Source organism: Pygocentrus nattereri, chromosome 2 (genome assembly GCF_015220715.1).
Source record: "Pygocentrus nattereri isolate fPygNat1 chromosome 2, fPygNat1.pri, whole genome shotgun sequence".
NCBI lineage: Eukaryota > Metazoa > Chordata > Actinopteri > Characiformes > Serrasalmidae > Pygocentrus > Pygocentrus nattereri.
Genome location: NC_051212.1, coordinates 25871115 through 25894825, shown reverse-complemented (window position 1 = coordinate 25894825; position 23711 = coordinate 25871115). Strand labels below are relative to the sequence as shown.

The window sequence follows — 23711 nt, the reverse complement described above, 5'->3', positions numbered from 1 at the left end:
AGAACCCACAGACACATGGCACAGAATTCCCCCACAGCCTCTCTGTGGGTGAGAGAGTGCAAGCAGGGGGATGAGAAAGAGGGAGGGATAAAGGGAGGGGTGAGAAAGCGACAGCACGGGTGTGTTCCTACACACATGGAAGAAAAACACGCAACAAGCACGTTTCAATCCTGCACTGCATGTTTGCATATTACAGAACAGAGCTACACCCTTCAGACTGTTTTTTAAAATGTCAATTCAAACTAGCCTGTGATTCTAAGGCTCTACATGCTTTTCAGTGAAAGGACAAAAAAAAAAAAAAAAAAACTTAAGAAAATGGAATGTTCCACTTTGCAGGCATTTATGGGGGGAGGGGCAGTAATCCAATGTACAATGTATGCAGTCATGATTGACAGACCCCCCTTCTCTAGTTTTTCCCTTTGCCTCGGCCACATGCTGAGGCAATGTGGCAGTTGAGGATGGAGTGTAGAACAAGGCAATTTGGCGCGGTTTGGCCAATAGGGAAAAGGTTAAGGGTCATACTTATGAATGGGACAGGACCAAGTTTAGTTGTTTGATTTGAGTCTAACACAGAAACAAGCTTTTAACCATCATTACTGATGAATGATGTTTAACTGACTGAAAGATCAAAAAAAAAAAAAAAACTTGTTTGTTGGAGAGCAAAAGTAAAATAAGTGTTAAAGCAATTTATGAGCAGTTTATGTAGAGAATTATTTCAGTGGACACATGTGCCCTTAACGGAACAGTTTATAACTGATGATCTTTGTCATGAAAGCATTAAGATCATTAAAAACGAAAGGACAGAATCTGGAGCCATGAATATTAATAGTGCCTGTCTACATTCATTTTAACTTGCTCAAATGTGTGTGCTTTTTTCAGGTGCTTTTTTTTCTGTACAATAGCCCTATAGTACTGATGAAAAACAAAATGAACCCAAAGAACTCTCAGAGCAGCTTTTCATCACAGCACACACACACCATCTGGTGGCTGTCTGACACACTGACTTTAGCCCACCCAGCATTGTTGGGTGATTTACTATTCCCAGTATGACTAAAAACACATTTCTTGTTGATTTTTTGCCATTGTGGCATAGTTTAAAAAGTTTCCATTTTGAGTTTTAATTGGAAATCTATGAAATACTACAATTTCTTGAATAAAATGTAAGTGTTTTCCTGTAGAATTGTCCTATGGGTTAAATCAGAGCATCATATTGTTTATCGGGGCAAAAGCATGAAAGGAAAATTACATAAAGTGGTGCAATTTAGTTTTCCATTGCATTTGCCCACACAAACACAATCCACGCTTGCCAGGCTGTTCAAAGAGCATCTTGAACCTTGAAAAGTAACTGAAGGCCTAAATCAGCAAACTGGGCCCATGGTTGAATTTAATTTAATAATTAGTCCCCATGGCTGAATTTAATTCAACCATGGGGACTAAGGAGAAATAATGACACCTTATATCTCATCAGTATTTATAAAATTTAGAAAGCTTTTGCCCTGAAGATAAATGAAAATGACTAGAGGGCTATGTGAAAATACTGGGTTTTCTTAAGGCGAAAATTATTGATCGAGTGCAATATAAAAATGTTAAGTTCTAAAGGATCCCCATCATGTATAACAATTTTCCTCATCTTTTTTAAATGTGATGCAGCCTACTATATAAACACTGTAAAAAAAATTCAAACGTACCGTTTACTCCCCTGTCTATGCAGTCCATGTATGGAAATAAGCTGCAGAAACAGCCCATACTGAATTCACTGTTTTCGTAATGTTACCAAAGCCAACAGGTTTACATATATTTCCGCCTATTCAGCTTACAGCAGAGTAGCCCCACTCATTTATGCTACAGCTATAAGGAGAGTTGGACCGCTTTTTGAATGAGGCTTAATACAAGGTAGCCAATCAGAACAGAGCTCATTTACACATATCATCTTAAATGAATAGTCACTAAAATGGCCTGTTTAATTGTACGTGATAAAATGAGGTTGGAAAATAGTCATGTAGATATGAATAACTGTTTTTGGTACATAACACCCCCCCTCCAGGTTAAAAGCAGACCTCAGAGGAAAAATAAAATACAAGAAAAATTATATGGATATGGGCCCTTTAAAAGCAAATGTGAATCAAAAAGGTTACCAGTAAAAATTTGCTCCTTGAAACAATGTACTTGTACAGCAGAGTTCTTTAATTCCAGTCCTGGTGTCCTGCATAGCTTGGTAATTTCCCTGCTTAAAGACACCTGGTTCAACTCATATGGTCACTGCCAGGTTTAGTGGGTGTGTTTGAGCTGGGAAATCACCGAAATGTGCTGGACACCAGCCCTCCAGGACTAGTAATGAAGAACCTTGTTATATAGTGAGAAAAAAAAAACTAAGAATTTCTGTGATCTTTACTTTATTGTAGTTCAGCACAGTTGTAGGACACCATAACAGAGAAACTCTTCATGGTGCAATGGATTCCATTTCAGATCCAGTTCCTCTGACAGTTTGCCCTGCATTTAGATGTAATCAGCTCTGAATTTGATTACACTTGTATGCCAAGGCATACAAACACAGAGTGGCCTTCCTGGTTTTGGTAAATCTTGACTGCAAAAGAATCTAAAGATAGTTCAGCTTTTTGAGGAGACTCAACATCCTCATTTAATGAAGAAAATGAATATTAGTAGGTGAGGGTTCCATAGCATTTTGTCTCCAGTCATCTCCTAAGGGTATGTGACTTCAGAATCTTTATTATTGGCAGGCTGGACATCTCTACCTTGGATTTCCTTTAATACTTGGCCCATAAACACTGAAGGTGGCACTACCTGCAACATCTAAAAACTGAATTGATTTCAAGTTTTGGTTTAGTCGTCTCAGAGGAGAACTGAAGTGCTGTATGGTACCTGTAGTTTGGGCAGGCACATTTACATTTCTCAAGATCCCTGTAGCATAGCTGGGCTCCACTTCAAATTTTGCTGGTAAATTTTCAGTTTGGGCCCCTATCTCAATGTTCTGATTTAACCTCCCATGATTTTCAGATGTTGTAAAATCCTCTGAGGGGTCCACCAAGCCGTTTAATGGTTTGCTTTTAGATTTTTTGCGAATAATGGGAGATCTGTATATTAATGCCGGAGATCGTGCATTCTCAGACCTGTACTGAGTCTCTGGGTCTTTCCTTTTGTCTGTAGGGTGGACTTTAATACGTTTAAGAATCACAACACTACTTGTTGGACTTGAACTGTGCTTGATATTAAAAAGACTGCTGTACTGTTGGACGGTTTTAGCATGTTTAACATTCTCCATTTGATGTTCCTCTGCTGCCTTCACTTCATCTTGACTTGAATTAAAAAGCTCGTTTGGAGCTCGCTGAATGTTGTTGATCTTTTCTTGAATGTGTCTAATCTCATTTTGGGGTGTAACAGGCTCAGGACTTGCAGGAAAGAATTCTAGGAAGGAATCGCTACCCTTGTCTTCTGTGGCATTTTGTGGTCTAAAACTGTGAGAAAGGGTCCCACTATGACTTGTGGATTCGTGAGCAGAGTGGATATTGCCGTCAGATGAGTAGGCACCTTTAATAGTGAGCACACTTTCAGGAGATACCTTTGAGGAGAACATCCGAGTTTGGGCAGGTTTACTATATTGCATTTCTGTATCACTTGCAAAAACATTGGACAGATGATTTTGAATAGACCCAAATTGGCTGTAGTGATTCCACAATCCATCTACAGCCTGGTCACCACCTGTAGCATCTCTGTTTGGTGATGCATTTACTTGGCTATACATTGAAGTGGACTCATACCTGGCGTCACCTTTTGAGGCTGCACTCAGATCTTGACTAGGTGTTTTTCCAGCATCAGATGCAATCGTTTTGGAAATCTGGCTGGACTTTATGGACAAGTAATTCTTCATAGTACTTTTCGAATGGTCAAAGTCATAGACACGTTCAGCCAGTCTACCTATGGAAGGGACTTCAGTATTTGAAACAGAAACATTTGCATTTGCTGTCCATCCATGAGATCTTTCTGACTGGTCTTGCCCTGCATGGATTCCAATTAAAGCCATTTTGTCCTTTGGTTCACCATATTCCCATGCCTGTTGATCATGTAATGTTTGTGGGTGATAAAGGTCTTTAGAACTCATGGTGAAGTCTCTGGCAGCATGGGCATTTTTTAAACCTGTATAATGTGGTTGACTTTGGTTCTCAGGAATGCTCTTCGATACACTTTGTTTAGCAGAAATTTTATGAATATCAGTGGAAAGATGTGCTCTGTGGTGGACAGTATCCCTTGCACTGTTGGAAGCAGGTTTAGGCTTTATGACCAGCCACTGTACTGTTCCTGTTCTTGAAGTGGCAGAGATAGTATGAAGACCACCAAATCTTCTGAAACTTGGATGGCTTATGTAATTTGAAGGACTGAGAGTCATTGGAGGGCTGTCAAACTTTGCGTCATCGCCTTCACTTTTCAATCTATAAGGGGACCTCCACACCAGTTGGGGAGCTGGAGTGGCATAGATTGTTGCACTAGGCTTTCTTTGGCTATGCTGGGCCTGGACGCGGTTAATGCCAGGTGATGGTAAGCGTTGAGAAGAAAATAATCCATTGCTTGTCACAGAGTTTGGGGTGGGCAAATGTGTAGCAAAAGGGCCAAGCTGACGACTTCTGCTTATGTCTTGAATGTGATCCTGACTATTTGTCTTGGTGGTCCCAGGTGAATGATAGCCCTTGAATGCATGGCTTGTCTTAACTCTTATGATATTTGTAGCCTTATAATTAACTGTCTGGTCTCCACTTCGGGTTGTGTCCCTCTCAGATGATGTTTGTTCTCCCGGTTTAGACCTAAAGGAGACTGACTGGGGCCCTTTTATGGCCTGAACAGGATCTGTATATGGTTTCCAAGACTCTTGAATATATGGTCTTTGTGCCATTTGAAGATGGTGCTGACGAACAAACTTACTTGACAGATTCATAATATTCAAATGCTCAGATGAATTGCTGAGGACTAACTTTAACTCTGATGAGGACACATTTTGTGTTGGTATGATATGCTGCCCGATACCCCTTACGATAGAAATATTCTCATTTATTTTTATAGTACGTTTAAATAAATCTCTTGTTCTTCCACCACGTTGATCATCAGTCTGGTGGTGATGCAGTGGAGTTCCATCAGTCACATGCCCCTTGTACTGGTGCTGGTTTAAATTGTATGGACCCTCAATACGACCAGTGTCAACTGGACTGAGTCTATGTGTTTTGTAATTGCTATTAACACTCACAAAGTTCATCCGGTTAGCACTTCTTGAAGGTAGCATACCACTGGAGTCTGGGTAAGGACTGACTAAACTTAATACACGTCCATTTGATGAAGTACTGTAGACATGGGAGGTGATATATCCATTAAAGGTATTGTTATTCCAAATGGAAACAGTACTGCTATTTGCAGACAAAGCTTTGGGTGTAGATCTCTCAGAAGAGTTAACATCTGTGTTGACAGGCACAGAGTAGTGGTGGCTGGATGGGTAGACATTGTGGAAATTCTCCACGTTTTTCAGCTCTTCTGTGAGATTTTTACCTTCAGTGGTGTATTTTATGCTTCGGGCTGATGGTAAAAAGCATATATTTGTGCTTAAACATATATACATATATGAGCATTATCAGCAAAAGTTACAGCATTATTATATACAAAGGCCAACTTGCATACACAGGCTAACTAGAAAAATACTGATCTAGCTCAAGCGGGGGCACTCGTGGGCTGGAGGTTAGGGAACCAGCCCTGTGACGGGAAGGTTGCTGATTCAATCCCCTCAGCTGAAAGCCCATGACTGAAGTGCCCTTGAGCAAGGCACCCAATCCCCAATTGCTCCCCAGGTGCCGTGGATAGGGCTGCCCACTGTTTCAGGCAAGTGTGCTCACTGTGCCCTTGTGTATGTGTGTGTTCACTAGTACGCATGTATGTGGGTGTTTCACTGCACGGATGGGTTAAATGCAGAGGTCTAATTTCACAGTGTACAAACTGATTTGGCTGATGGTTCAGAATGGAATTCAACCTAGTAACTCCATACAAAGTAACATTCTTTGCAAAAAGCATTAAAAGTGATCAGCATTAATTAAACACCTGTTCGATCACTTCTTGATATGAATATTTTAGTAATAAAAAAACTGGAAAGCATTGATCTAGTTGAACCTACTACGTACAGGTTCACATTCTTTTTGCATGCAGTGCATATTTAATGATAAAATATCAGCTTTAGGAAAACCTTCGTTAATCCACTCTAAAGTATTAGACCTATTAGACTTCAGCTGTGTTCAGAACCCAGCATGTATGTCTGGAAATAACTTACCTATTAGTGGCGGTGCAGCATTACATTTCCCCAGAAGGAAAAACAAAGAAACCAGTGCCAGTCTGTGGGATAAAGAATGTCGGCTGCCTGAGTGCCATATGCGCATTTTCCTTTTAAAATGCAATTACAGGCAAAACTTACCTTAAATGATGTCCAGGAAGCATCGGGAATGTCCAAACTGTCTAATGCTAAACCAGCACAACAAGCACACAGGACAGGCAAAAGTGAGGCAGCAGGGAAGATCCTCCTTTTGTGAGCTCGCCACCTGCTACGTCCCAAATACACCCCCTGAGTTAATTAGCCGTCACGCCGCCTGAGAACGCACTAAGTAAATTAGTGAACGTGCTGCTGATTGACTACACTGCCGGATGCGTCCGCAGAACCGAATTCATCTTCCTGACCAGGGAACCCGTGGGCTCACAAAACTGGGCTGTCGAGCACGTGGATCCACTTGCTTAGCGAATCAACCAAAAGCAAGGGAACCAGATAGGAAATGAAGTTTTAATCGACTCACACCTGGCGTTGAAGATTTAGGTCCGTCCAACACTGGTCCTGGACGTGTGTAGCCCAGCAGAGTTTAGTTCCAGCCCCAGACTAAGGACTGGATCAAACGTCATTATCTGGCTGTGCCGAACTCAAAAGCGCATAATTTATTTATTTGCCTTTATAAGTAGAAGAGCACGTGCCCGCGCATTGGCCTGCTCTATCAACATCCATCTGCTTCGCTGCACTCACCCAGTTTATCACAAAGAAAGTTGGGTGTCGTGGAAATGAGCCTGTTAGCTTAGTTCATAGTGACATAGGCTTTCATACAGTAACTTAGTATCTTTACAGAAAATTCTGAGTGTTTACGTTTTGCTCCTCTTTTTAGCCACTATTAATAAATACAGGCAAACGTTTAGCAAGCTAATCATACTGAATCAACTGTTTCTGCCCCTGCCTGATGCCATATCCAACAGATGCAGCTTCAGGCTCAGCAGCCCTGTCTCTCCATCCTCATACCCCTAATAAAGATCCAGCCCTATCCCCATACCCCTAACACAGAACCAGCCATGTCTCCCTATCCCCACACCCTTAATACAGAACCAGCCCTCTCTCCTCATTCACATACCCCTAACACAGAACCAGCCATGTCTCCTCATCTGAAGAAAGAGGTGAGCAGCATTGTGTTGTATGACATGTCAGTTGGCATAATGATTAAAACTCCATTTCTACTGTAAAAGATGGCCTTTAGCACATTTCTTATAGTGGGTATCAGTGTGGAGTCTAAGACTGAATTCTGCTGTATGCAGAATGTTGAATGCATGTCTGCACAGGGTTATATTTTCAGGATTGGCATGGCCTATGGTGGTGAGGCCCAATGTGATATCTTTTCATGGAGCCCAAAATACCTGGCAGCGCCCCTGGGTGGGAATTGCGTCAGTTACGTCAGGCTAATATAATTCCGCTTGTGTTCATCTGGAAGCATGTCCAGCATTACTCTTTGACTTTACTGACTCGTGGCCAGTGGTTCAACACAGCTGGCATAACCTCCTTGAACACTAAGAAAAATTATTTGGATGTACTCCTTTAACTGTGCTGTGAAACCCCACAAAAATGAAGATAAAAATTCATCAAAATGTATTATATATTTAGACCAACCAGTCATCCAGTCTTTGGATGATTCTTCTTAGTAATGTCAGTGTGTGTTATGTTGGTATGAGTGGATCTTACCCAGCAAGTGTTTTTCCTTCTTACTCAAAATGTTATCTTAGCTGAAAGTATGTGATTATCTTGGATAACCTCTACATTTTTTATTTTTTGTATACTGCCACCTAACTACCATTTAGGAATTACTCTTTATTTGGCATCATCTGAGACGTCAGATAATACTAAGTGACTAAAACGAATCATATATAGCGTATTCATGAGCTGTGAGATCAACTGACCCTCCCACATTTCACACACTAGTTGTCACTCTACATTACTTTAAAGCTACCAGGAGATGGCACTCATTTATAAATGCTCAATTTTTAGATACAAGAGGCAGAATGGTCACTTTCTGCATTCTATTCCAATTAACAAGAACAAATCAAAATGGCTCAGATTTCTTTTTGGGGTTGAAGTGTCAGCCAGTGCAAGAGCCTGTATCATGCACTTCATTACAGACCCGTTTAAAAATCACTATGTCTACTTACTGTTCAATCTATTTGACATACTTACTCTTTTGGTGCACCTTGTAGATGTAAAGTAGGAGACAGTAGCTCATCTGTTGCTGCACCATTCGTATTGGTCATCCTCTAGTCTTTCGTCAGTGGTCACAGGATGCTACCTACAGGATGCTGCTGGTTGAATAGTTTTGGTTGGAGGACTATTCTCTGTCCAGCAGTGACACTGAGGTGTTTAAAAACTTAGCACTGCTGTGTCTAATCCACTCAGACCAGTGCAACACACAATAACCACCATGACAATGTCACTGCAGTGCTGAGAAAGAGCCACCACCTAAATAACACCTGCTCTGTGGTGATCCTGTTGGGGGTTCTGACTTTAGAAGAAAAGGTTCAAAGGGGAGTAGTAACAGATGGACTACAGTCAATACTTGTAGAACTACAAAGTGCTCCTATGTTGGGAATGGACCTAATAAAATGGACAGTGAGTGTAGACACTTAATCAAGTGGCTGGTCATGTATTTATTTTTTCATATGTTTATTTAAAATAATATAGTTATGTTCAACTACTAAAGTAAATATAAGCAATACAATTTAATAGACTAGTTAAATCTACATACACCATAGACAAATGCTGGCAGTAGATTGGATCATACTAAAGAGTGCAGTAACTTTAAACATGGTACAGTCATGGGATGCCACCTTTGCCACAGGTCAGTTTGTAAAATTTCTGCTCTGGTAAACTGTAAGTGCTATTATTTTGGAACGGATGTGTCTAGGAGAAACAGCTCAGCCATGAAGCGGTAGACCACAGAACTTACAGAGCAGGGCCACCGAGTGCCAAAGCCTATCCTCTGTTGCACCACTCACTGCAGTTTTCCAAACTGTCTCTGGAAGCAACATCAGCCAAAGAACTGCGTGTTGGGAGCCTCATGAAATGGGTTTCCATGCCTGAGGAACTGCCCCAAGCCTGAGATCACTATGAAAAACTGCACGTGTTGACTGGAGTGGTGTAAAGCATGCCAACACTAGACTCTAGAGCAGTGCAAACGTGTTCTCTGAAGTGATGAATCACACTTCGCTATCTGGCATCTGGGTTTGTTAGAACACTACTTCCCGGGAATGCATAGCACCAATGGTAAAGTTTGGTGGAAGAGGTAAAATGAGGCAATGGGAAAGATGAGAGTTTTAATCATCTAGATTGGACTGACCAAACACTTATCAAGTAAGGCTGACAGGTTGCTGTATTTCATTTCATCAACTTGACATTCATTATAATACACATGATCATGTGTCTTATGTGTTGAGTGATGTAAATGAGAGAAAATTTCAACAGTGTTGAACAGTTTCATGTTTTTTGAGTGCAGTTTAGTTTAGTGGAGTGAACTCTGTTCAACCTGTCTCTGACGTAATTTGCTACTTCTCATTTTGAATCCTTTAGGTCTAAAATTAAAATGAAAAACCCCAGACGTCAGTGGTGTGACTATGATGAAATGCTATTATGAAATTAAATGTACAAAAAATTGAAGTAAATGTCTAAAATGTTGTTGTGGGTGTGAAAATAAAGAGTACTACTTTAGCATTATATCACTTGAGTGCATGTAACTGAGTAAATGTAATCTATTACTATACACTGCTGTGGATCGGGGCAGGATTGGAGAACTACATTTGAAAGAAGTGATCAGTAATGCTCTTGTCAGCATCATTAATACTGTAATTTTGCCTTCTTTACAAAGTTCACAGTTTGTTCTTTTCTGACGCAGGTTTACAGAAGAAATGTAGAAGCAGTTTTCTCCCCACTGTGAATGTGTGCTGATGAGGCAGAGCTGTAACCCAAAGTTAACCTACACTTCCACACATACTCACTGTTTCCTTCATAGAGGAATTAATGGATTATTGATGAAGCAACTTTAGTTAACCTCAATCTCCAGGTACGTTTATACTGATATGGAGTCAAATGCACCTTTAGAATCACTCATGCTTAATGCAATTAGATAATAACTCCTATGAAAAAGATCTATAGGAATACAGGATTGCATAGTTAATTGGGATAATTACTGTAGAATGTGACACAATTACAAATGACTGTCAAAAGACAGTCCTACAGAAATATTATATGGAGATGAACATATAGATTACAGTACAGCACTATAGAACACTTACTTGAAGTATTGCTATAGGTCATTTTTGTAAAGGAACACAAAAATAAGTTGTTTACAAACCCAAACAAATTCCTTTTTATAATAATCCATTCAAGTCAATCCATTACAACATATAATATTCCAAAGTTTTTATTAAAAATAGTACAAAGTTCAGATTAATAAATCAATAAATACAATAAGCACTGTAATAAATTAAGAGCACCAAAACATTTTTACAATACCACGTAGTATACTAATACTAAGTCTACCAAATTAGGCGATTTAACATTAGTTAGAATGGCTCGGTTCAAGAGTTTAAAGCTTATGTTCCATCACAGTGCTACAATTCTTACACGTTATCCATGTTGAAAACCTGGAAAATACTGGCCTATACGAAATCCCCTCTCAAATTCCTGCAGCTCAGTGTTGCTCAGTCTGGTCGGTCAATAGACCTACAATCATGTTCCTTTATACAAGTCCGGTCATAGCCATCTCCTTTCCACAGTGTATTACCATACAAGATTGGCTTTTAAGTGCCTTTGAAAGGAGCGATCAGTGCTTGAGAAGCCCCTGACCAGTCCGTCTGGCTACATGTCCAGTTTGAAGTGAATCCATAAAGGCAGTCTATTCAAAAGGCATATTTCAGGGTCTTTCTGGTCGCTTAAATCATGTAGCAAGACATCAGTGCCAGATCCCTCATTTCAGCATCAGTAATACAGCCTGAAAAAGAAAAAAGAACAATTGTTTAAATAAAAATCTTTTATCATGTTATCAATTTTAACAGTAGATTAGGCAGAGGTAGGTAGTTTATTCTGCGTTTACTCAGTAATGAATGAAAATTTGATAACTGTACGTCTGAGAATGTTAACATAATATTAATAATAGTAGTTCCCAATCCCTTTTTTGGGGTTTAATCTCAGTATGTTCTGTTGATTTGCTACCCAAATGGCTTTGCTGTTACCTCTTATTTCAGAGAAAAGAGTCACAAAATGAAAGCATGGAATCTAACAAAACTGGCGTTGATGCGGATTATTTTTAACTCGACAGTTCTTCTTTTACTCAAGCCGTTTATTGGCAGCTATGTCACTGTTACAGGGAGCACTAGCTTTACTGTGATGTTTAGACTAGCCCAGTCCGCCTCTGCTCACAGGCTCATTTTAGAGTTAAGTCTTTGTGCTGTTGAGAGATGAAAGTACTTACTTCGTCGATCTTGTCCTCTGACTTTGTTGCAAAGTTTCTTCATGGCCCTCCACACTCGCCCTCTCCTAGTCCTGGGTAAACTCTCCTGTTTCTTTTGGCTGGTTGTCTCCGATTCTGGCTCTTCATCGTCCTCATCGTCACTCGCGCTGCCCTCCAAGGCACCCTCAGCTATCAGGCGCTGTAACAGCTCCTCGTCCACCGGCAGGTCGTTCTTCAGCCCCGCCTCCGTGAGGACGGTGTGGTGGCGGCAGAGGGCACACACGATGCGGGCATGGGAGTCGCTTTCTCCCGGGAGTCGCCTGGCGGAGCCCTGGCGCAGCAGGCAGGACTGGCAGAAGCGGTGCTGACAGCCGAGCAGCCGCGGGCAGCGGCGACCAGAGTTATAGGGGCGGTAACAAATCCCGCACTCCAGCTCCAATTCGGCCAGCATGGTGTCCTTTTGTTATCGGCTTTTGAAAATAGCAGTGCGGTGCAGCAGGTACGTTAGCAGTTGTAGAGCCTTCCGTCAGCGCGAGCTCTTTTAACGGGCCGCTCTTTCGGAAGCTCGTGACGCGACACCGGAGGGAGGAGGAGCTCCGAGTGAGTTTACTAGCAACCCGTAAACACTGGGAATGAGGTGACGTCACCGCTCTCAAGCACGTAGGCCTAGAATGTAACCTGGCGTTGACTCGCCTCTCCTTTCAGTGAGAGAACGAATGACCTCTGGTCCAAATCATGCGCTCACACTTTTAACCCTGTCAAAGCTTCTTCCTTCAATCTCAGACATCTCATCTGTTACTACTAACAAGCCTCATGAGCATATTGTTATTTTTTCATTCTATATGCTAAATTCTTTTTTCTTAAACAGAAGTTTTCAAATTCTTAGCGAATCCTGTCCCTCTTTTTAGTGGGATTTAAATCACTGCTCCAGTCCGTACATCTTGTGGAAACGTAATAAGAAAAGTAATAGATTTTTGAATTTCTATGAGCAGCTTTATGGAGAGACACGTGTTTAACCGGCTTTCCTCCTGTGCGTTTGCGCGGGCGTGTGTGTGTTTTTGTTTTAACTTGTGTGTGTTTGTTTAACAACTTGAGGGGAAGTACAGAAGCATCTGGTCAAACAACTACTTTTACTGAATAGCGGTACTGCAGAACTGCACCTTCTAAAAGTACATCAAGCATGTCAGTACAAGAACTGAAGGTCTGTTAGGAACTACATTCTCCTCTTTTTGAAGCAGCTCTTAGTCTAAAATGAAAGTGCAAGCGATCTGGGGATCTTGACCACCATACTATATTTTTTTCAATGGTATTAAAAAATTAGAAATATAATCATTACAGAAATTAGTTTAAAATGTGCCAGTGGGAAGATGATCTTTTGTGCCTAGAGCTTACACACACACACACACACACACACACACACAAGCACATTCATATACACACACACACATCCACACACCCACACACATGCACATACACATACCTACATGAAAACCTACCCATGCATACATTAGAGGGGCAACTATCACTCCAATTGACGACATTTTGATGCTTATTGTTGATGAGGGTCTGTCTGGTGGGGGTTATTAGTTAGATTAGAGGTTTCTGTGCTTGGAAGCTGTCTTTACTATGGTTTACTATGGTTTACTATACTTTACAAGGCTGTTTCTATCAAAGGAACGGGGAGATGTCACATACAACTTTAGGCTCCATTAAGTCTGCACATCCAACAAGTCTGCACATCACACACACACACACACACACACACACACACACACACACACACACACACACACACACCTTTCACCTCCATTGATTACAATGCTAATGCTGATTGGGTGAAGGAGGTCACTTCAGATACGCAGGGTTGTTATAAATTCTTTTGGTAAAACCTTAGGGGTTAGTTCGAGCAGGAGCACAGAGAGTTGGGACTTGGAGAGATAAGCGGGAACTCATTGTCTTGGGAGACGGGAGAAAGAGCGAACCACACTCAGGTTTACTGGGATGATGGGTGCCCTAAAGGCTCTCAAGCCTTTTTTTTTTTTTTCATTTTTTTATTCACTTTTGATAAATTTTTCATATTTAGCATGATTTTTCTGTTTTTTTTCTGTCTTTCTATTTTTCATATTTCCTTCATTATCATAAAAGTGTTTTGTCCAGTGGTTTCATCCAATAAACTGGCAAAACTCCTTTTGGACAATTTTTCCATTTTCACAATCTTACAAAGCAAAAAACTTAAGCTCCTTACAATAAAAGCTAAAGCTCCCAAATCAGAGGTGCGATCAATCATATATCAGTACAGATGCTGTCATGAACATAATAATGAAACACATGCACAAAAAGAATAAGTGACTAATTGTTAATGAGTTGAAGTAGAAAATTATGATTTGACAATTTGTACAAAAGTCTCAGTCCAAATATATGACTCAAAAGGCATATATACTCATGTTTTCTTGTATTTATTCTTTTTCCTTCAGGTCCATTGATGACATTGCAGGGCAGATGAACCAAAACTAGTTGTAATTAATCACGTTTCACATGTTTTTTTAAATTGATATATTTAACTGACCATTGTTTTGATGCTTCACTTTCATATATGGACTCGTGGAAATTATTTTTCCATTTTATGAGCCCTGTAAGCCAAAAGTGAGGACTGTTCAATAAAAATATCACTGACATCTACTACTATTTGACACGCTTGTCTTTGGGCTTAAATCATCTGACTAAACCAGAAATCTGGCCTTGGGAAATACCCATGAGATCATCTACAACAAAGGAGACAAAAATAGGTTACAACATGTTGAAACAGGCAGTCTGCCAGTGGTCTATGCTGATGTAGATATGGAATCTGTAGGCCTAGAGGTAATCTTTTTACAGAAGGCCTGTCACTTTTACCACTAGTTCTAATGATATTGGGTGACATAAATACACTCAAAGAAATACATCCAGCAGTTAAAACCTGTTATCAGTGTTTTATGGCTCTATAAAAACTTACTGAATCACAGATACTTTCAGCCTTTGGGGTTTAATCGTTTCACAGTAACCATAACTTTGACTTAATATACGTTATTGTTCCCCTTTCATGAGTGTTGACATTATGAGAGGTAGCCTAGTAGGCCTGCGTTTATGTGCACGTATGTGTCTAAATGTTTCAGGTCGTATATGCTGTAGGACTGTACTGTGAATGACGGTGCACCTTTCAGTACCATTTTTAACAAGCCCTCATCAAGTTTGCCGTAACTTTCTCCCTCGGGGGAATCCCAGACACCATCATAAGGGCTGTTCTATTACTTTAGTAGTTCACGTAAATTAAGTGTGAACCTCAGCAGCAAAACCTTCCCAGAAATCTGCACATTTCCTGTTTCAAACACAAGAAAAAAAATGCTGTTTAGCTGTTTATAAGCCAAATCAGTATAATGCTATAAAATGCTTAATTTTTCAGAAACAAACATTTGTATTTGCTATATTCAGAATGGGTTTAACATAGCAAACTAATCCATCTGTTCTACAAGACTGCTGTCACAACTATATTATTTTACTCTGCTGGCTTGTTAATTAGTAAACTAAAGGCTACGTAGCTGGCAACAAAAAAGGGCAAGACACCACTGTTTTAAACCAAAACAAATAGCCGAATGAAGCATTTATTTACAAAAATATGTATGTTCATCTGAAAAAATGTTTGGCATTACAGAGTTCTGCATGGTTAGCCACACTGAGATTAACCTAGCCAAGGGTAAACGCACTTTGATTCAAGTCCACATGTCTCTGCCCTCTCGTTTCCTTATATGGCGAGTGGCCTTTTGTTTAATGTAGGTATGACGCAGCTCTGAGTGGTGAATTGAAGTTGGCAAAGACATGTTCTAAGAACTGAAATGAGCCCAGTGAGGATGGCATGTGGAACAAAACCTTGTATTTCCACAATAGTACCTGTACATGAGAGCAAAAACATTTCTTACCTTCAGTTAATGTAACAAGATTTTAGTCTAAGTCATTTTGTACTATTTCTATTGGTGTGTTTGTCATGAAATTTTGACACAATACAAAGGGCAGCTGGCATCTTCAAATTATGTAAAAGTGTTTTTCAATGTGCAATACGCTTATTTTTTCTTTTTATCTTTTTTTTCTATTTCCCACCCAAAACGCCTGATCAATTGATGTTCTAATGTAAATTGATACCTTTGTTCAATGTGTGTAGTACTGCTGGAATATGATGAAAAATGCACATGGTAGTACATTAAAAAAAAAACTGGCCATGCCACGGTGTTCTGAACTGGCTGTAAGGTGCCTGTGCTAAATTATGTTTATTCCATTATAAGCACTTTTTTGTATCAGATTCAGTGATATGAGCAAATCTTGGAAATATACAAAGTATGATCTTTTTTGCTGTAAATTCAGAGGAACTAATTTGTTTATAAATGCATGTTTCTTAACAGAGTCTCATTTTACAGTGCAGCAGCAAAACAATATCTTCCTACTCAGCACAGATTTCCCCGAATTTACCCACCTCTTTCTTCCCCCAATCTTCCCCTTCAGAACTTATGGGTGTGCCTGTGACACAAATTTCTGGATCTAACTGGCTGGGCTTCTAAACTGCCGGGGTTCTCCACACTCTTTGTGACTGAAATACCTATGACTTCATTGTTCAGGAAGTGTAACTACTGACCTGGTGTAAAAAGTGCTTACTGAAGTGTATTCATGTGATCTAAACGCGTGTTCTGGGCTCTTCAGAGATCTGACTAAAGTTTTTATAAGTATAGTATAATTAAGACTAGTTTTCATAACAACATTTTTCTGCTTTATATGTGAAATTATTCCATTTGTTTAGTTTGATTTGTTGCTCAACATGAAATAAAAAGAAAAAATACACATGATCTAGTTCCTGCTTTAGTTAGTAACTCTCTGCTATTGTAATCACATGAGATTTAAAGTGCTTGTTTTTTCTTTGACTTTGTAAGACTGAGAGGGGGAGGAGCCGTCATGCTCGGCCATGCTCTTGCTCACGGAGCAAGACAAAAAAGGGAAAAGGCAGAAACTGGAGTGGGGGAAAAGATAACTCTGAGCATGAATCACTGACAACCCAAAGTTCGCCGTCCAGTAATATGCTTTACAGCTCTAAAACTTGACCTGTGGCCCCCTGGCAGCTGTCATGATATCCAACCTACTGGAAATTGCTCATGAAATCTCTAACGTATTGCAATGATTAACAAAAACAACAAAACTTTCCACTGCTCTTTGTCACGTAGCAGGGCATTTGGCTGCAACAATAGATTTGTGCAATTCCTACATCAGTAGAAAACAGACTACATCAGATGTTGATGAGGAATGGACAATATAAGTAAAGATGATGAAAGCAGGGAGGCATTCAAATCTAAAAGCATCTCACACTGTTCCCTCTCCTAGAAACCAAACCATCTCTAGGTAATAAATGTCAGGGAAACTGGCTCAAATGCCCTTGGCATTTGGGTATGAGAGAGAGAGAGACAGAGAGAGAGAGAGAGAGAGAGAGAGAGAGAGAGAGAGAGAGAGTGCTTATAATATATCCCAAAACACATTTGACTTTGGCAAAGGTGACATAAAAAGCTTTCAATAGCTTCAGTGTAACTGCTCTTTTAACAACATATAAAAATGGATCTGCAACTCAAGTGTAAGAGGAGACCCAGGGCTTCCCTGCAAAAGTAGAAGCAGAAGGCTTTAGAAGGGTAAGTGCCCATCATCTTGCACACTAAAACATGTAGAGTTGCCAGCACTCTTAATATCAACTGCCCTACTTAGATAGAACTGTTTTAATAGTCTTCCGTAAAATAGCCCTACCACTTCTGTGCTCAGCCTCATGCTATTCTGTTCTTCCTGGACATCATTATCTTTACAACCATTACTCCTTAAAAGCGTTATATACCAGGTTGTAGCTGCAGATGTAAACATGCTACGTGTTGTAGGAGTACTCTAGGGTTCTTCAAGGGTAAATTTGGTAAATACAGTGATTATACATAGAACCATGATGACCCAAACAACCATTTGAATGAATAAATTATTCTGCTTCACAATAGAGAACTTGAGTAAGAACCTTTAAATATGATTCTGCATCGCACCAAAATAGGTTTTACTCTTAAGTTCAAGATGCTATACTCAAGTTTTTAGATATTATATAGAGCCTTTTATATGACGACTGTATTCTGAGATAGCTGTTGTAAGTTAGTCATATTTCTCTGATATGTTTTATCCCTGATTGTTATACAACTGTCTTATAAGTAATATTTTATTTCTAATACTATATTAATAATTAGAATGTTTTCTTGCTATGTTGTCCCCTTGTGAGAAAGGTTTATACTATAACACTACAGGAATTTCTACAGAATTTCTAATAAGAATCTTAAAACAAATGTCAGTCAATTTCTGTAGTTTACTACTGGATACTAAACACATATTACAGAATATTATAAGGCCTTATGATATGACAAATATAATTCATAGACAGGAAATTATTTGACTATAAAATTCTAAAATTTCTGCATTTTTTGTGAGTATCCTATTCAGTAGATAGATGTTGAAATGTATCACAATCAATGACCTGACATAATACTGAATACTGAAAATACTGAAAGTTATCATTAGCATGTACCATGCATTTACGCCTGGGAAACTGACCTTTATCATAACGGCACTTTCAACTATATAAACACCAGTCCTCTAGAGTTTTACATTGCTAGGCTGCTCTCCCTGTGAGTGATGGTCACCCTGGCTGTGCCCGTGTGAATAGGGGTTTGGGATTGCTAGTCTAAAAATGAAACACAAGATATGAGACATGCGACTACTAACAGTGCTCTGGAGAATGTAATGTATATGGGCATCTTTTATTGTGAATTGTGGAGACAGTCATTCTGATGTTTTAGTAGTGTGGTATGACCAAGCAAGGATTTACATTCCTAGAAAAACGACATACTTCAGGTATGTCTTCAGTACCTTTTATTGGGAACATAATTTTTCAACTTAAAGAATAAGTTATAAAAAGAACAAAATGTGCCTGTTCACCCTCGGTAAGTGAATGCAGTGCACTTTCTAAATGTTTTGCATAATTAATTTACTAAGATGCAAAACATGCAGAGTCAGAACTGTTCACAGTGATGATGATGGGAACCAGACATCCAAAGCATTTAATGACTCTAAAAGCTCCCTCACAGCAAGTTATTACATGTTGTTATAAGTATATTGCCTGATGCCTGAGACATTTACAATGATTTTGAATAATTTCGAGGCCAAAGTTCCGGTCTTTGTTTTGCATCTATGGTTTAGAGCAGCCATGTCAAACTGGGGACCTCCTGGGCCAAAGTGCTGTGGATGCTGACATTTACCCTCATCTAACGCTTTGGTCTTGCTATTTAGCTGATGACCGGAATCAGGCATGTTTAATTAGGCAGCCTTCTGATGTCTGCAGTGTTTTGGCCTGCGAGTAAACTTGGCACACACAGTGATGAGATACATGCAGGGCTTTGTAAGGCAAAAAAGATTAAGCACCACTTTAGTCTTATGAACATTACATATAAAAACTAATGATACTTGTACATTCACTGGTCATTTTGGATAATAAATAAAAATGGAGGGTATATGAGGGTATATTAACATTGTTCATAATCATACCTCACAGAACAAACACAAATCTGTAAAGGACCATCAGGACAGTCAGTCTGTCATTTAATGGTGCTTTACACCTGAAAACAACTTAAATTGTAAGAAACATGGACGTATGTGGTGACTAAGTCCATTTACCCTTCTACAGAAATAAAAGCCAGTCATTTATGAAGTGCATGTGTTACACCATAGTTACACTCACTGGCTTAAAAAGTCACTAACCTCTCTGTTTTTGTTGATTTTATCTTAAGGTATGCTAAAGTAGTACCGGTGCTGTTAATATCCTAGAACACCTACTATACTCACTCACAGTAACCTCCCCCTCATTCATTCAACACAGATACACATACATATAGTCCTTCTTCTTCAGCACAATAGCTTTTCATACAACAGCTTTCCTTGCAGACTGCAGCATTACGTATTTTCAATAGCAGGAAATACCAGCAGAAGTTTGTGGTTAGAGTTGGGAAACTGACCTAGCATCCAGTTTCAGCCAGCCAGCACAAGTCATTACTAACTCTTATTAATGAATCAGTTCAGACATGTGCAGGCTTTGCTATTTTCTAGATTTCTTTCCTGAAAAAAAGTGTCACAGTTTGGATTTATTCCAGATATTCTATTACAGTTTCCTGTCTGTCAGTAACAAGACTGCGTGTGACTACGTGTAAAGCCACAGCTTTTTTGCCCGCCTTTAACAAATTACCTACTCTGAGATTTTCCACTACTATATTATTGAATAAAGCAATAGCAGTGTTTGATCATCAAGTTATCAGCACAATCCATACACTCCCATTTAGAAATTTGGAATCACTTGTCTTAGTAATGATTTTTACTATTTTACATGCCACAGTTACTTACACAATGCATATTCAAGTATTATGAAGTAGTCACTAAAAAGAAGTTTTATTCATTATTTCATATTCTAGAAACATGTTATGTCTATCTTCCAAAAATGATAACTGTACTGTATCTATTTAAAAATGTTTGCCCCTATTAATCATTCTGCTAGTGCAATGAAAACTTAAGAAAAATATTTTTATTTATTTTAATGACAAGATGGCACTCTGTGTTGAGCTGCTAGTGAGCAATGAGGGGCGAACCTCCTGCTGTAAAACAATTCATACCTCTCCAGAAATATAGCCAAGCCGAGATAAGAAGGACATCACAACTGTAACATTCTTCATATGAACACATTGTGTACAACTGCAACAATAACAATAAAACTACATCTAAGCACAATTAATACACATTTATAAGTGTTGACTTGCTTGCTTACCTTTAAGGACTTCAAATGAGGAACCTCCAAAACAGCTGGAAATAGCTGCAGTGAAAAAGGGTTAATGGCCTTGAGATTTGATCACCATCACACCTTTACTCTTAAAGTTACACAGCTTTCTTAGTTATTTTAAAATCATCTACAGCTATGTTTATTATTCTGCAAATATCTAAAAATATTTCGTTTTATAGAGCTTCCTACTAATAATTTGTAGTTGATAAAGTTGCACAAGACTTGCGTGCTAAAGCATTTTATACATTTATCTGCAAACAAGTTGGTTTTATATTATTGAAACCGTTGATTTCAATGAGTTTCCAACTTTTTGAACAGGGATTCCACCCTTTCGATTGCTAGTGTAGATGCTGCTGTAATAATAACCTTTTTCTTTGCAGGTGTAACAGCGTTCCCTTTAGCTTTCCCAGCTGTGCAACTGTATCTTCTCTCCATTAACCTTCTCCGCTCCATGTCACAAGCCCCAGCCTCAGGGGTGACATCAGCCCAGGATGAGGCCTCCACTGGTGGGGACTCCCCTGAGGTGGAGTGCCCTGTGTGTTATCAGGAATATGACCAGTACCGCAAGCTTCCGCGCATGCTGGAGTGCCTCCATGTCTTCTGCACCGAATGTCTCGATAACATCCAGTTGTCCCCACTCCACCCACCTGACCCCCACAGCCCTCCCTCAATCTCCTGTCCCCTGTGCCGCCACTCCACACCACTAGAGGGTGGCGATGCACAGTCTCTCCCCTGCAACTCCCGTATCCTCGCTCAGCTCCCACCTGTTACTTTCCGGCTACCTGTATCTGTGTCCACTCGGCTGACCACCGTGACGCAGAGGGTCATCCTTTCTCTGGAGTCACGTGACACCCGCTTCATCATCTTACCCACCGTCAGCCTCCGGGTGGAGCAGATGGGCGAGGGGTCGAGCTCACCAGAGCCCATGGAGGGCAGAGCAGTAGTGCTGAGGAGCCACAGGAGAAGCCTGTTGTGTGTGCAGATGCTGGTGGTGGTATTCTGGTTGCTTTTTGTCTTGGGCTGTGTGATTGGGGTGGTTTTTGGCCCAAACTTCTTCCGCAACTGAAAGAGACTGAGAGAAAAAATTTGTATCATAGAGCCAATTTTGTCTAATATATGGCACATATGTATACATATTAATTATATAGTGCTATACAAAAGTCTTGAGACAGCCATAAACTAGTGAGAAGAAAAAAATATTTGTTGAAAACATAAAAAATAACATTAAAAGCACCTCCTTGTTTCTATTCTCACTGTCCATTTTATCACCTCCACTTACCATCTTACCATATAATTGCACTTTGTAGTTCTACAATTACAGACTGTAGACCTTCAGTTTCACTGCGTACTTTGCTAGCCCCCATTCACCCTGTTCTTCAATGGTCAGGACCCCTACAGAACCACCACAGAGCAGTTATTATTTGGGTGGTGAATTATTCTCACTCATTGGCACTGCAGTGACGGTGGTGGCGTGTTGGTGTGTGTTGCGCTGGTATGGGTGGATCAGACACAGCAGTGCTGCTGGAGTTAATGCCACTGCTGGGCTAGCAAAATAATCAACCAAGCAAAAATATACAGCCTACATGTCAGTGTCACTACAGTGCTGAGAATGATCCACCATATAAATAATACCTCCTCTGTGGTGGTGCTGTGGGGGTCCACACCACTGAAGTAAAACAAGGGGAGATGCTGAGGTTTTTCTGTCACTAAAAAAGTAGTTTGGGCTGAAAAAACTCCTCATAAGATCAAAGTCAATGGGTGGGGCTATGTCTGAATAGATGGTTTTTGTGACATCACAAAGACAATTAATTCAATATGGGCTGTTCTTGCAGCTTAGTTTCCATAAATTGATGGAGGACTGATTAGCTGAAGCAGTTATTGGATGATAAGTGTAAATGCTGGACTTTAAGATGAGCATATTAATGTATTATTTAGTTGTTTTTACTGTAATGTTTGTGTTAAAAAAAAAATCCTTGTTAGATAAAGTGCTTACCAAGATAAATACATACATTTATTCATTATTTTCTCACATGGCTTAAGACTTTTGCATAGTGCTGTATTTTCCCATATGATCATACCTTTGGAAAACTTAAAATATTTACATTTAAATTTAACATGTAAATATGATTTAGCATTTTCACGATACAGACCAAGTCCAAGTTCCCTGAATTTTTTACAGCTAGAGAAAATTCCTTTTATTCACATTTCTCCCTCAGGATTTCAGATTTACTGTGTTATGTACTCCTACCACCGTTTACTGCATTCAGCTTTTAGCCTGGTTGAATCTGTATAGGTAATCTAGAGCTGTACAACATATTTCCTGTTAACTGTTATTGCAGTATAATTTTTGCAATGTTAATATAAGATTGCCATATGCAAATGAACCCTTTAATAAATCAGAAATGTTTTCACTGTTCTATGAGCATCCAGAACAATGTTCCAGACGAGTTTCTGTAGGTGTTTTGAAGAAATCAAGAATTCATATGATCCAAAATGGAAAAAATGGCCAAAATAATGCATGTTCATTTAAACCTAGTCACATCAAGGTGTTTAAGTTACATCACATTCCCAAAATACAACAACATTGTTACAATATGGTATTTTGTCCATATCATACAGCCCAAATATAGTAAAATTACTGGACCATTAAACAGTGCTTGTACTTATTCAGCTGAAGTTTAGTCTTTTGAATTAAAATTCTGAATTGTTTTTTAGGTCTGGACTCTAAATGAATCTATCAAGAATTAGTTATTGCACTATTGCATCAGTTGAGCAGTCACTTGGCATGGCAGGAGATCCCTCTAGTGGATTTATGAGGAACAGTCACATGGTCCACACATACACCACTTTTCAAAGCTGTCTTTGCAACAACATCCTGCAGTGTGGCAGTGTATCTCTGACTAAAGTACTAGTCCAGTATTCCCTGCTTGCAAACCTGGAAAAACTACAGCAGTGCAGACGACTTTCTTTGCTTCTACGCACATAGACAACTTAGAAAGACTTCAAGAATGAGTTGA

At 39.6% G+C, this 23711-nt stretch overlaps 3 protein-coding genes across 5 annotated transcripts; 1 reads left to right on the top strand and 2 right to left on the bottom strand.

Moving 5' to 3' along the window:
- Positions 1-2376: 2376 nt before the first annotated feature.
- Positions 2377-6586, bottom strand: LOC108442824. Its single transcript, XM_017723056.1, has 3 exons — positions 6458-6586; positions 6317-6378; positions 2377-5574 (listed from the first exon to the last, which is right to left on the bottom strand). The coding sequence occupies exons 1-3, from the start codon at positions 6478-6480 to the stop codon at positions 2750-2752; spliced, it is 2910 nt and encodes a 969-aa protein (XP_017578545.1). The 5' UTR covers positions 6481-6586; the 3' UTR covers positions 2377-2749.
- Positions 6587-7433: 847 nt separating this feature from the next.
- Positions 7434-23345, top strand: si:ch73-335l21.2 (RING finger domain-containing protein). 3 transcript variants are annotated; one of them, XR_001859081.2, is made up of 3 exons: positions 7434-7470; positions 10227-10394; positions 14258-14462. XR_001859081.2 is itself a non-coding variant. In XM_017723054.2 (2 exons), the coding sequence occupies exon 2, from the start codon at positions 21146-21148 to the stop codon at positions 21758-21760; it is 615 nt and encodes a 204-aa protein (XP_017578543.1). In that variant the 5' UTR covers positions 7444-7470; positions 21075-21145; the 3' UTR covers positions 21761-23345. The 3 variants fall into 3 exon arrangements, 2 of the variants coding, with proteins under 2 accessions (XP_017578543.1, XP_017578542.1); XM_017723054.2 differs by lacking the exons at positions 10227-10394; positions 14258-14462 and adding an exon at positions 21075-23345 and having other exon boundaries at positions 7444-7470; XM_017723053.2 differs by lacking the exons at positions 7434-7470; positions 10227-10394; positions 14258-14462 and adding exons at positions 17403-17479; positions 21075-23345.
- Positions 10739-12347, bottom strand: si:ch73-335l21.4 (E3 ubiquitin-protein ligase-like). Its single transcript, XM_017723055.2, has 2 exons — positions 11805-12347; positions 10739-11324 (listed from the first exon to the last, which is right to left on the bottom strand). Exons 1-2 carry the CDS (start codon positions 12232-12234, stop codon positions 11266-11268), a joined length of 489 nt encoding a protein of 162 aa, XP_017578544.1. The 5' UTR covers positions 12235-12347; the 3' UTR covers positions 10739-11265.
- Positions 23346-23711: the final 366 nt, after the last annotated feature.

What these genes read in the sequence shown, in the direction of transcription:
- si:ch73-335l21.4 (XM_017723055.2), bottom strand. Translation starts at nt 12,234, where the DNA reads ATGCTGGCCGAATTGGAGCTGGAGTGCGGGATTTGTTACCGCCCCTAT. An exon ending in CAGAGGACAAGATCGACGAA is followed by an intron (nt 11,325 to 11,804) that starts GTAAGTACTTTC and finishes TTTCTTTTTCAG; the next exon opens with GCTGTATTACTGATGCTGAA.
- LOC108442824 (XM_017723056.1), bottom strand. Translation starts at nt 6,480, where the DNA reads ATGCTTCCTGGACATCATTTAAG. An exon ending in CTTCCTGGACATCATTTAAG is followed by an intron (nt 6,379 to 6,457) that starts GTAAGTTTTGCC and finishes TTTATCCCACAG; the next exon opens with ACTGGCACTGGTTTCTTTGT. An exon ending in TGCTGCACCGCCACTAATAG is followed by an intron (nt 5,575 to 6,316) that starts GTAAGTTATTTC and finishes TTTTACCATCAG; the next exon opens with CCCGAAGCATAAAATACACC.
- si:ch73-335l21.2 (XM_017723054.2), top strand. Translation starts at nt 21,146, where the DNA reads ATGTCACAAGCCCCAGCCTCAGGGGTGACATCAGCCCAGGATGAGGCC.